This window comes from Convolutriloba macropyga, chromosome 7 (genome assembly GCF_964194025.1).
Source record: "Convolutriloba macropyga chromosome 7, txConMacr16.3, whole genome shotgun sequence".
Taxonomy (NCBI): domain Eukaryota; kingdom Metazoa; phylum Xenacoelomorpha; order Acoela; family Convolutidae; genus Convolutriloba; species Convolutriloba macropyga.
Genome location: NC_134474.1, coordinates 35,604,546 through 35,618,140, shown reverse-complemented (window position 1 = coordinate 35,618,140; position 13,595 = coordinate 35,604,546). Strand labels below are relative to the sequence as shown.

At 32.9% G+C, this 13,595-nt stretch overlaps 1 protein-coding gene across 1 annotated transcript; it reads right to left on the bottom strand.

Annotated features, from left to right (window-relative positions):
- Positions 1 to 214: 214 nt before the first annotated feature.
- Positions 215 to 10,316, bottom strand: LOC142342232 (uncharacterized). Its single transcript, XM_075393490.1, has 2 exons — positions 10,062 to 10,316; positions 215 to 516 (listed from the first exon to the last, which is right to left on the bottom strand). Exons 1-2 carry the CDS (start codon positions 10,266 to 10,268, stop codon positions 376 to 378), a joined length of 348 nt encoding a protein of 115 aa, XP_075249605.1. The 5' UTR covers positions 10,269 to 10,316; the 3' UTR covers positions 215 to 375.
- Between the last annotated feature and the right edge of the window lie 3,279 nt (positions 10,317 to 13,595).

Sequence of the window (13,595 nt, the reverse complement as noted above, 5' to 3'; positions counted from 1 at the left end):
AACATCATAAGCAAACGCACATTAACGAGCCTCCTTGTTTCGGTTGAATTCAAAACCAGTGACAAACAAAGCGAAAATCATGCAGAAACCAAAACATTTCAAATGGCTCTTTTTCGGTTTATGGAGGATTCGTTATTTTAGAACTTTCGTATATGAAAGGGCAAATTTCTTCTGTGACAAATTTGTGATTTTTTTTGAATTAAGAAAACTATGCTCCATGATATGAAAGTCTAATTAGAACATTTTTTTGTCTGCCAGGGATGCACTTGTACAGATTTAAGAAATATAGAAAAATATGAGTCGGAATCTACTTTCTAGAGAGATTAAAGACAAGCACACAAAGAAATTGTTCATAAAGAGTATAAGAGAAGAATCTTAGCGTTTACTCATGATCTGCATTATCCAATGTTCGTGATATGATATCCGTGTGAAGACACTCCCAGCAGTGCATAATTCGTCTGGTTTGGCCGTGTTTTGTATATAGTAGCTTGCTATCCCATACAAACATTTTGGTACCTAAATCACACATCAAATGTTTTTTTTTCGTAGTTTTCAAATTTTGCTTCCGCCTCGAGATAACAACCTTTAATAACATTTTGAAAAGTTTCTGTATATACGTTTCGATACCCATAGGACTAATTCTCTGTTGGCGGCATTAATATAGTTGTACGCTCAACCACAAACAGTGCACCCGGGTCGAGGTTTGATCAAAAAATAATGTAAGATTAGCGGTGAATAGCGGTGAAAAAATACTTTTTTCACCGCAAAGCGCCCGCATCTTTTAGCGTTGAATGCGGTGAATTTTTGTAAGATTTGCGGCTTTTAGCGGTGAAAATTTTTTTCACCGCATTCACCGGATTTCTTACGAAACAGAAACGGTCGTACACGGGTTCGAACCTCTCCCCTCCTGCATGTCAACAACTTCTTATTCCACTGCTCCATCTGTGACCTAGTCCAATGATATTTCCTGTGAATTTAAGATAAGTGTTGAAATTAGTAGTGAATAATTTAATAAAATATTGGCAATTTTAGCGGTGAAATTTTTTTTACCGCATTCTGCTGGTAGCAGTAAATTTTTTTCACCGCATTCTGCTGGTAGCGGTGAAAAATTTTCTTTCACCGCTTCTTCACCACATTCATCGCATTGAGCGCAAATCTTACACTTTTTACTCAAATTCACAGCAAATCTTACATCTTTTAACGATTTTTAGCGGTGATACCTCGACCCGGGCAGTACACGCCACTACAGAACACACATATTCTTGCCCGGGCCGAGTCGTCACCGCTAAAAATCGCAAAACGATGTAAGTTTTGCGGTGAATTTGTGTAAAAAGTATAATATTTATGCTCAATGCGGTGAATACGGTGAAAAAAAAATTAAACGCTAAAAATTATTTTTCACTGCTTAAGCGGTGAAACAAAATTTTTCACAGCTAACAGCAGAATGGGGGTGAAAATAAAATTTATTCACAGGAAATAGTATTTAAGTAAGTGAAAGGTGGGGCAGTGGAATAAGAAGTTGTTGACATGCAGGAGGTGACAGGTTCAAACCCGTGTACGGCAGTTTCTTTTTTGTAAGAAATTCGGTGAATGATGTGAAAAAAATATTTCACCGCTAAAAACCTCAAAAAGTCACCGCTTTCACAGCATTCAACGCTGGAGATGCGGGAGCTTTGCGGTGAAAAAAGTTTTTTTACCGCTATTCACCGCTAATCTTATTTTATTTTTAAACCAAACCTCGATCCGGGTGGTTTTGCTCCAAAGTTTTCTATTCATCAAAATTTTATAAAAACCTGTGACTTGTACAGTTTTTTGATAAATACCCTTAATTTATTGTTTAAATTAGATTGTCTGTTGTAAACCTCATAACATTAAAAATAACGGTTGTGAATAACGGTTTAAGTGGAATGTTTGAATAAGAAACCCGAAGTTGATACCAAAACAGACGTAAAAAATCACTTTTGTTTGATTTTTAGGAAATAGAAATATGTAATTTTGCAAGGCAAAAGCTGAACATTTTTTTATAATGATTGAATAGTTCAACATATTTGTACCAAAATAAAGTAAATAAAAAATTTACCTTCAAAACTATCTTTTTCATTTCCTTTAATAATTTTGAAACCCTGCGAAAAATTTCAATGTAAAACTAGATACTTGTGATTAATTTTTCCTTAGATAACTTTTCTTTTTCGCTAACCGAAGCCTGCGAGACTAAAAGAACGAAAACTCATGTGATAATAATTCTACCAGACATCTGAATGGCAGAATTTTTTATCTTCATGAAAAGATCTCTAGCATGTTCACATTATTCTACCTAATAAAGTGCTGCAAAATGTCTCATATAAAGTTTAGAAAAGTTTTCATTTGACTGCGGAATTGAAATTTGAATGTATTGCAGAAACCATTTTCGTCTTCTTTTTATTCAGCTGGATATGGACAACAAGAAACCGAGGTTGCAGTTTATAATTATAATCCATTTTTTTAGAAAATAGAAACAATATGACCCCCCCCCCCCCCGTTCAACCCCCACGCCTCCCCCCTCTCTTTTTCTTATTGAATGCGCTGTGTTCAATAAAAAAAACGTGAAACGTTTTGCCATAAAGTTGTAAATAGCAACAAGCAGGCTCGGTAATGTGCGATCGCACCTAAGATTCTGACCCCGTTTCTCCGCAATTTTGGCATAACTGTCCACCAAATGAGGAACAGATAAAAACCCCTATAAATTCAAGTCTTTTTCAAAAAAATTGGTGTATGAACAAAAAGATAGCCTCCAAAGCAAAAACTGAGAGAATAAAGCATTAGATTGATGAGATCTGTCATTATTAAGAAAGCAAGTCAGGACTAACAGCAAAATCAAATAACAACAGAAAGCTTTAATTACATCCAAAAATTTATGACCATTTTCAAAACGAACTTAGTGACAAATTCAAAATACCGCCAGATAAAACTGAAACTAAACAAAGTATCTTTTACTTAACTAGAAAAGATATGGGACCAGTCCATATTAAGGCTCGGTAACAATTAGACAAAAAAGAACAAAAACAGTGAAGTTAAAAAAACCGCTTTTATTTTTAAAAACAATAAATTTCAAATTAATGAAAACCATTAGAAATCAACTGAAAAAGCTCACAGGTTCATGATTACTTATGTTTTTGTAGGAGGGCATTAAGACCTGTCAAAATTCAATTTTTGTGCGGTTATAAAAAAAACAACAAAGAGACAACAAACGAAAATTCAATTTAACTTGCCAGAAAACGCTGTCGAACCTGTAAATCCAAAATATCCCTCAAAATATGTCGAAAATGTAAATCCAAAATATCCCTCAAAATCCCTCAAAATATGTTTGCATGCACCTTCTTCGAACACCGATAATGTTGTACGTGACCTCTCATTAATGAGACTAGGCAAGAAGAAGTCAAAAAGAAAAAAAATGGCAAAATTAAGTAATACTTTTGTATTTTTCGCAGAAAAATTGTTTCCAAAGTCATGAAAGCCATAATCTACAAAATGAAATAATTAAATAGGTTCGTTTATTCGTCCAAAAGAAGCCTTTGAGACCTGTAATTATCCAGAAAATGTCTTACCTCTTCAAAGGAACGTCAAATATGACAAAAATTAAAAATTTAATTACTTTTTTTGTGAAATCCAGTGTCGAAGCCATTAAAGTCAAACGAATTTTATTTAAAAAATAGATTTTGTGACACCACTCCCTTGTTACACCTTCCCGTGACAACAGTAACGTTATATATGACCTGTAATTAAACATACTAAGTAACAAACAGACAATAAAGAAACACCAAAAGTGCGAAACTGAAAAATGTTTTTTTTCCCTATTTTTGAAAACAATTGTTTTCAAAGTCATGAAAACCATCAGCTATCTGCTAAAATCAGAAAATCGACTCACCTATTCTTCCAAAAGAAACCAATCAAGACCGTATTTATACAGCAAGTTTCATACGACTAAAAAGACAAAGTCAAAATGACAGTTAAAGACAAAATTTAAAAATTCAATTAAATTCTTCCAGAGAGTCGTGTCCAAACCGTTAAAACATTAATATTAATCTTTAAACTATATGAATTTCAATTGTGCCTTATTTTGAACGCCATTTATGTCATATATGAACTGTCAATAATGTGACCAAATGATAAGACGTGAAAAATGGGCGAATGGCAAAATTTAAAAAAAATGAAATTTAATAAAGCCGCAATAAAGATTATATTTTACTTCAGTAGAAAGAAGAAGCATTTTTTCTTTGCTGACACTAAGCTACAAATTGACCCAAATTAAGAGAAAAATAGAGGCAAATCTCAATAAGCCATTAATTTTTTAAAACTCAAAAGCTTTTACTTATTAATTCGGAGCAGCTTAGGAAGCCAATTGGACCTATCACCAGTGAGCTTGGATCTGAAATGTTCTCTTTTGTAATGAAAATGAAAAAGATCAAGTTTTTTTTAAAAAGACCGACTGATTTTAGTCTGAATTATTTTTGGATTGTAACACTCCAAGGCTGCTCGAAAACTATCCCTGCTAACGCTTTTCGTCCACCAAGAACACTCAATCGTTTTGAATGCTATCGATCTACGTACTTTGTTAGTTAAAGGATCAGACATAAAAGCAGCGTTTTGATAATCAACGAGTAAAATTAGCAAAAAGACAACAAAATTTTAAATACAGAGCACACTCAATGGAAAATGAATTTACCATTGGTTGTGTTAGTTGTTTTTGGGTTTCTAATTCCTGCAAATTTAATCAAATTGGACTGAAGAAGCTTATTTTGTGGTGTTTTTGATGAGAAGATTTAATTTTGAAATATTTTAGCCTAAACATTTGCCAAACAAATAAATCAAAATAGTCAACCTTACTTTTTGTCATTAACTTAAAATCAACACGACCATTTTTAAAAATTGTAATAAACTTTCAGGCAAGATCTGTGGATAATTTGAATAAAATAAGCGTAAATTTGACTTTTATGGGCAAATATTTAGACATCGATAACTCGCCCTAGAAAACGAAAATAAAGAAAGTCCTTTTAATTCCATATTCTACGCTGAACGGGCTTTTATGATACCAATTACAACTCTCGGCGATGAATTTACCAATCGATCAAAATTGGCTGAACAAAAATAACCTATTTGAGTATATAGTTCTTTTTGTGCTCCGCATGATAAAATAATTGTACTAAGTATAATACTGCTTAAATTGAAGTTTTCCTCTCGAATCCATATTTCCTCGCGAATCCCCCCTCATTTTCTTCCGGAATGCACTGTATTCGATAAACAAAAACGTAAAACGTTTTGCCATAAAGTTGTACATAACAACAAGCAGGCTTGGTAATGTGCGATCGCACATAAGGTTCCAACCCCGCTCATCCAAAATTTTGGCATACTTGTCTACCAAATGAGGAACAGATAAAAAACCTCTGGAAATTCAAGTATTTCTCAAAAAGTTGGTTTAAAAACAAAAAAGTAGCCTCCAAAAGAACAACTGAGTGGAGTAAAAAATGAGGCATTAGATTGATGAGACCTACCATTATACCATTATTAAGAGAGTTAGTCAAGACGAACAGCAAAGTCAAATGACAACAAAAAACATTAATTACATCCCAAACTTTATGACGAATTTTTAGGAAAAACTTAATAACAAAGTCAAAATACCGTCTGATAAAACTGAAACTAATTGAAGTAACTTTTAATTTACTAGAAATGATATGGAACCAGTCCATAATAAGGCTCGTTAATAATTAGACAAAAAGAACAAAAACTGTGAATTTAAAAAATTCGCTTATACTCATTAAAACAATCAATTTCAAAATAATGAAAACCATAAAAAATCAACTGAAAACTGTTTTCAAGTTTATGATTTCTTATGCGTCTATAGGAGGGCATTAAGACCTGTCATTATTCAAGTTTTGTATAAAAAGAATATTATAGACAACAAAAACTCAAATAAAACTCGCAAACTTTGTCGAATCTTTAAAGTCATATTTTTCTTTCAGAATGTGTTTGATTGCGCTTTCTACGAACACCGATTTTGTGATATAATACCTCTGATTAATTAGACTATGTAACAAGAAGACAAAAAAGAAAAAATGAAGAAAGTGTTACTTTTTTATTTTTCGAAGAAAAAATATTTCAACGGTCAAGAAAACCGTTAGCAACAAAATGAAATAATTCGTCTAAGGAAAGCGTTTGAGACCTGTAGTTATACAGAATGTGTCTTACGTCTACAAAAAGAACGTCAAATATGACAAAAGTCGAAAATTTAATTACTTTTTTGTGAAAAACCGATGTCGAAGCCAGTAAAGTCAAACAAATTTTCTTTTAAAAAAATAGATTTTTTGACACCAATCCGTTGTGACACCTTTCCTTGACAATAGTTACGTTATATATGACCTCTAATTAACAAAACTAGGTAACAAATAGATAATAAAAAACACTAAAGTGCGAAATTGAATAGTGTTTTTTCTTATTTTCGAAATCAATTGTTTTCAAAGTCATGAAGGCCATCAGCTATCTACTAATATCAGAATATTGGCTCATCTATAAAAAAACCAATGAATACTGCAATCATACAGCAGATTACATACGACTAGAAAGACAGAGTCAAAAACGATAGTTAAAGACAAAATTGAAAAAATTCACATTTTTTGAGAATGTCGGGTCGAAGCGGTTGAAAGGATGATCAAAACCTTTAAGAAATTTGAAGTGATAATTTGTAACTTATTTTGAACGCCAATTATGTGATATGTGATTGTTAAAAATGTGACAAAACGAGAAGACGTGAGAAATGGGAAAATGCTTAAAAATAAAAAAAAACTATGAAATCTAGTAGTAAGAAAGAACAGCCAGAAAAACCAAAACTTAAGGCGTAGAACCGCAACAAAGATATTTCAGTAGAAAGAAGAAACATTCATTGTTTGGTGACACTTTGCTAGAGGTTGAACAAATTAAGAAAAAAAATAGACAAATCTCTATATCCCATTATTTATTTAAAAAACAAATATATTTAAAAGCCGAAAAGACCATAATATTTCAATTAGAAAACTAGATACATTAATTGGATCTTCTTAAGAAGCTAATTGGATCTATTACCAGTGAGCGTTGATTTGAAATTTTATGTTCCTCAATTAATATTAAAAACATCAATTTTTTTTTAAAAAAAAAGACCGACTGATTACAATCCGAATTATTTTTGGGTTGTAACAGCTCAAAGTTGGTCCAAAACTAGAATTGCTAACGTTTTTTGTCCATTAGCAACACCCATTTTTTTCGGATGCTATAGATCTAGATAATTTCTTAGATGAAAGATCGACTAGTTTAATTTAAAAAAAAGACCGATTGATTAAAACTCGAATTATTTTTGGATTGTAACAGTCCAAGTTTGGTCCAAAATTAGCCCTGATAATGCTGTTCGTCCACTAGGAACACTTATTTTTTTGAATGTGGTAGATATAGAAAAGTTGTTAGTTAAAAAAAGAAAAACAAATGCTGAGTTTTCGATAATCAACGAGTAAAGTTAGCAAAAAATGGCAAAAAATTTAATTACCGAGCACTCTCAATTGAAGATAAACTAGGGCTAACTTCCTTTTGACTTTACAAAGATTGTATTAGTTGTTTTGGAGGTGTGTACTTCCGGCAAATGGACTGAAAAAGCTTAATTTGTGTTGTTTTTGATGCAAAACTTTTAAATTTGAATTATTTAGCCAAACAAATAAAAATTTTTGCCAAACAAAGAAATCAAAACAGTCAACAATACTTTTTTATCTTTAAAAATAAAACCAACAACACCAATTTATAAAAAATTATCAAATTTTAGCAACATTGAAGAAATTTTAGGCGAAAATTTCGGAAAATGTGAATGAGATTAGCGTAAATCGGTATAATTTTCACAAAAATTTAGACATCGATAACTGGCTCTAGAAAACGAAACTCAGGAAAATCTTTTTATTTCCATATTCTACGCTGGACGGGCTTTTTAATGATACCACTCACAACTCTCTACGATGAATTGATCGATCGGTCAAAGTTGACTGAACAAAAAAAACCCATTTGAGTATTTAGCTCCTGTTCTGCTCCGAATGATGTAATAATTGAACTAAATATAATACTGCATAATTTGAGGTTTTCCTCTCGAATCCATATTGTTGCTTGCTAATTTTTCGCTGGTTTTACTGCGTTCCATTATTTGATATATAAAGAGACACTCAAAAAGTTTCGCAGTGATTCAAGATTAAGAAAATGTTCGACGAACTCCGCAGTCTAGCTTGTCTTCTTTTTAATAAGAAAGCCCATGTTACACAATTTTAAGAGGGAAACGTTGAAGTTAATGTTTTTGCACACCTTGTTACCAAAAGTTATACAGAGCTTAATTTCTCCTCTTTGAGCACGATCCGTGCGCAGAAATGTCCAATTGCGATATGGTGTCGCAAGAAATCATAAAATTTCGAAATCTTAAAATGCTTATTTCATGCTTATTTTACGCTTCCACAAAAATTATGATCAAAAGGCTCTGTTCTTTTACTATTTCTCAATTTGTTAGGGTACGTTGTTTGCAAATTAACATTATCAATCCAAATTATAATAGAGATCATGAGCACAGCATGCATCAAAATATTACTTGAGAATAGTTTCGGGATCACGACTGCATCAAAATGCGAGTTATACAGTCAGAAGAGCTTTAAACAGATGTAGTTTTCTTGAAAAACGCTGCAGAGAAAGTTATCTTGAAGACAAAAAGAAAGTGTCTTTCGGCAAAACAGTGTTTAGTTACTCTCGGATCAAGTTTGAAGCAATTTTTCTCAACTTTTGTCTCTTTTTATGCAAATATATTTTTATTTCAATTCTTGAGTGAATTTTTCACAATTGACGTTTTGATTTCATTGATTGATTGATTTGAATTGCGCGCATTCAGAAATCAAGTCTGTTGCTGTTATAAATGCGATTGTTAGCGATGACCATATATAGCCCTTTTAGCGTAGAAGTTAATGTCTCATACAAACGTTCGAGATGGTGCGCGTTCGATCACCTGCTCAGTTAAAATTTTTTGCACGATAAAAGTTTCTTTTTCTCTAAAATGTTTGCCCTGCCTCTCGTTCAAGAGCAATTCGTCCAATGTTAGTCGGTTTGTTTTTTTAATATGCTCGTGGAACCCTTCTCTTGTCGGCAGAATTTTTTTTACTGATGAGACCAGAGCGTGCATCTCAAGCAATGGGATGGGCATAAATCAATGATTGTCACCGAATTATAAGAAAACGATTGAGAAGTACTGGAGTGGCTTGCATAAAGTCGAATTTTATATTTAATTAAAAGTTTAAGGGCGATTAATAGGCAGCAAATACGAAAACAGAAAATTGTTTTTGGAAAATTTATAAAATGTGTGCTGGAAATTTGGAAAACGGTACCCGGTAGTATTTGCATTTCCCTGGAAGTATTCCGGTGGGATAATTAGTAGAACTCACGCCACGAATCAAAATTGATTAGAATTTCTCGACGAAAGTACCCGGATTTTCTGGAATATTTCCCGCAAACTCTCGGGATAATTGAGATATTTTTTAGGAAAATATCAGGAAGTTCAGTAGCGCTTCCGGGAAATACCAGGAAATGCGGGAAAAGAACAATAAATTTACGAGGAATTTACCAGTATTTGCTGGAACCAATTTGATGAGTGTACCAGAAAATATTTGGTTGGAAAAGTGGGAAATAACCAGAAAATTTACCTGGTAATTACCACTATTAACGACAAATCTTTCGGAAGCGCGCGGGGTGGGGTGGGTAAAGGGAGGACTCAGATGGAGAAGGCCTAGAGAATTCTGCGATGCATCCCACGTACTAACATAAGAAATTTTAAAATGGCATGTATCCATGGATATAATTCTGAGTCTATCTAAAGTCGGGGTTCTCGCCAAAGTCAAAACAAATGTTTTCATAGCCCTTTTTGGTCGAGCATGGGTTTTCACGGACAATTGCGATCAAAGGCAGCATTTTCATTAGTCTAGATATCGGCTAGGGTTTTCTATTTCAATATTCCATAGAAAAATGTTGAGAATACCCGTTCACTATACCTTCAGCTGGCATTCAAACTCGTACAACGGTGACCCATCGTCATACAAACAAATATTAGTGTTCTTCCGAACACAATCAGTGCAAATAGTACCAGGCTCACAAAATGAATTGTCACCCTCGAGTGAAGATTCGAAAACACTCTCGTAAAGTACTGCCTCCCTCAACGTGTTCGCGGGTGAATTCTCTTTCGTAGAAGTTGAGCCCATTCCCACAGTTCCGAGTAGATTGCCCAATTCGGGATCTTCTTCACAAAAATTGAGGACATGCAAATTAAATGGATGGTGTCGTGAATTTTTGTTCACCGAGTCATCGAAAAGTATGATTAAATCTTTTTTAGCTTTAAGCAAGCCGATTATAAAAAAAATTGGATTGAAATTTTAACAGAGAATTGTCAGAAATGATCGGGTTCGATTAGAACGAATTGCCAAAAATGAATGGAAAATGAGCGTTATAAAGATACGAAAAGAGAACGAATTTTAACCAAAATTTTCCAAAGTGCATTGAAAAATATCGGATATTCATTTTCTCAAATGCTAAATTAGTAGACGTGAAAAAAATTTCTTGAAACAAGCTTTGTTCCAGAGAACAAAGAAGAGGCTGCCTCAATTAGAAGATTAGCGGATTAATTTAGGGGTTGTTACTGCACGCTGCACAAGAGCTCAAGGCGGACTAGATTGGATAACTTGCACTTTTTTGCAATAATGTGGTATATTTAATAATGTGGTAACTTACTAAGGTCTATTTATCACGACTCTTGCAAAATTGCATTTAATTAAAAAAATGTGAATTGAATGAGGTGAATAACTGGTTCCGAGATTCAACAAGGAGGCCCGGAAACGTGCGCTTGCACGTAAAGTTCCGACCCCGCTCATCCACATTCTTGGCATCATTGTCTACCAAAGGAGGAACACGTTGAAAACCCCCAGGAATTCAATTGATTTTCAATAAATTGATGTATGAACAAAAATATCGCCTCCAACGCAAATACTTCAATGGAGTAAAAAATGCCGCATTAAATTGATGGGATATGTCATTATTAAGAAAGTGAGGCAAGACCAACAACAAAATCAAACAACATCAACAACAAAAGTTAATTATATCCAAACTTTATGTCCATTTTTTTAAAAAGCTCAAAAACAAAGTCAAGATAGCGTCAAATAAAACTGAAACTGAACAAGATAACTAGTACTTTACTAGAAAATATATGGCACCATAATAAGGCTTGGTTACCATTAAGCAAAAAAGAACAAAAACAGCAACGTTAATAAATTCGCTTTTATTTTGAAAAACAATCAATTTCAGAAAACTGAAAACCATAAGATATCAACTCAAGTTATCTCCAAATCTATTACTATCAGCGATGCCTATTTGGGGGTATTAAGATTTGTTTTTATTCAATTTTTGCGGTTACAAAATAGGCAAAAAATAGATAATAATTCAATTGAAAACGCCGTCGAAGCCAAAAGCTATATTCTTCCCCTCAAATTATATTCAGTTGCGCCTTCTTCGAATGACAATAAAGTGGTTTGGGATCTCCCATTAACAAGAATAGGTAAAAAAAATTGAAAAAAGAGAAAAATGGGTAAAAATAAATGATTTTGTGTTTTTCAAAAACTATTAATTTCAAAGTCATGAAAGCCATTAGCTACAAAGAAACTGTGAAATAGGTTTGCTTATTTGTCCAAAAGAAGACATTGAGACCTGTAACTAATCCAAAATGACTTACTTTTACAACAAGAACGTCAAATATAGATAAATTCAAAAATTAATTTTTGTTTTTTTTTGCGAAAAAACCGTGTCGAATTCAGTCAAGTCATAACAAGTTCTTCAAAAACTTTAGACATTGTACCATTGCGTTTTTTCTTGACGCCAATAATGTCACATGTGGTTTGTAATTAACGCGACTAGGTGGCAATTACACACAAAGAAAAAATGCGAAGTTAGAAATTGATATATTTAAACAATTTTTTCAAGGTCATGAAAGCCAACAGCTATCTACTCAAATCTGAATATAGGCTCATCTGACCTCCCAAAGAAGCCAATGAGACTTGTCCTTCTTCAAGAAAATCATACGACTAAAAGACAAAGTAAAAATTAATTTAAAGACGAAAGTTAAGAAAAATCATAATAATTCTTTGAGAAATTGATGTCCAAACCATTAAAATCATAATCTGTGCCTTTAAAGAATTTGATCAGTTCACTTTTGCCTTTTTTCAAAAGCCAGTAAAGTGTTATGCGAACTGCCAATAAAATGACTATGTGAAAAAAAATTCACGAGAATGGTCAAAACCTAAAAACTTTTGAGAACTCTGCTAGTGTCAAAGCCCGAAAAACATAACTTAACGCATAAAACCGCAATTAAGAGCAAATTTTATTTCATATGAAAGTAGAACTTTTCTTTCTCTGCCTACACTAAGCTACTAGTTGACCAAATTAACAGAAAGCAATGGCAAAGTTCAAAAAAAGCCCTTGGTTATCTAATAATTAAGTAAATTTAAAATTCAAAACTACCACAAGATTTCGAGTATAAACCTAGATTGAAAAATGTAGCTGCTTAGGTAGCCGATTGGACCTATCATCCTTGAGCATCAGTTTGAATTTTTCTGTTCTCTAATTAACATAAAAAAGATCAATTTTTTAAATAAGACCGACCTATTACAATCCTAATTATTTTTGGATTGAAGCAGTCCAAGATTAGACCAAACCTAGTCTTGCTACTGCTGTACGTTACTTTAGCACAGTTAATTGTTTCGAATGGTATAGACATAGATAATTATTAAAAAAAATGTTAGTATAGATTAAAAAAATCTCTATTTTTCTGATAATCATCGATAAAAGTTCGGAAAAACTTTAATTACAGAGGTTTTCAAATGGAAATGGAAGTAGGACTAGAACCTTTTTGAATTCACAAAGATTGTTTTATTGCATTGGGGTGTGCACTTCCGGCAAATTTAATCAAAGTGGACTAAAAATGCTTATTTCGGACAATTTTTGATGATAATCAAACCAATTACAGTGTTGGTAACAATTTTAACATATTTCAGGAAAATTGAATAAATTTTAGGCCAAACTTCTTGAAATTCTGAATCGAATTAACGCAAACCAGTCTCGATATTCACAAAAATTTAAACTTCGATAACTTGCTCTAGAAAACGATATTCGAAAAAATCTTTTGTTTCCATAGTCTACGCTGTATGGGCTTTCTAATGATACCAATTACAGCTATTTCCGATGAATATACCAATCGGTAAAAATTGAGTGAATAAAAGCCTGCATTGGAGTATACAGTTCCTCCCTGTCTCAAGGGTCGTAACAATTATCAAACCTGAAAACAAAACTACAATTTTATAAGTTTTCATCAAAAGTTATGCATTGATATCATTGTGTCTGAATACCGTTGCGCATTGTGCAGCTCAATGTTCAAAATGGTTTTCAAGGTTTTGGGCAATAAATGAGATAATTATGCAATTTTTGAAACTTCGGAAGGAAGTTTTTAACAGAATCTTAAGCGATCATCCTTCTAATTGGGAACA

Excerpts from the sequence above, each read along its gene's own strand:
- LOC142342232 (XM_075393490.1), bottom strand. The coding sequence starts at position 10,268 with ATGGGCTCAACTTCTACGAAAGAGAATTCACCCGCGAACACGTTGAGG. Across the intron at positions 517-10,061 it reads AGTTTGAATGCCAGCTGAAG|GTACCAAAATGTTTGTATGG; the intron begins GTATAGTGAACG and ends TGTGTGATTTAG.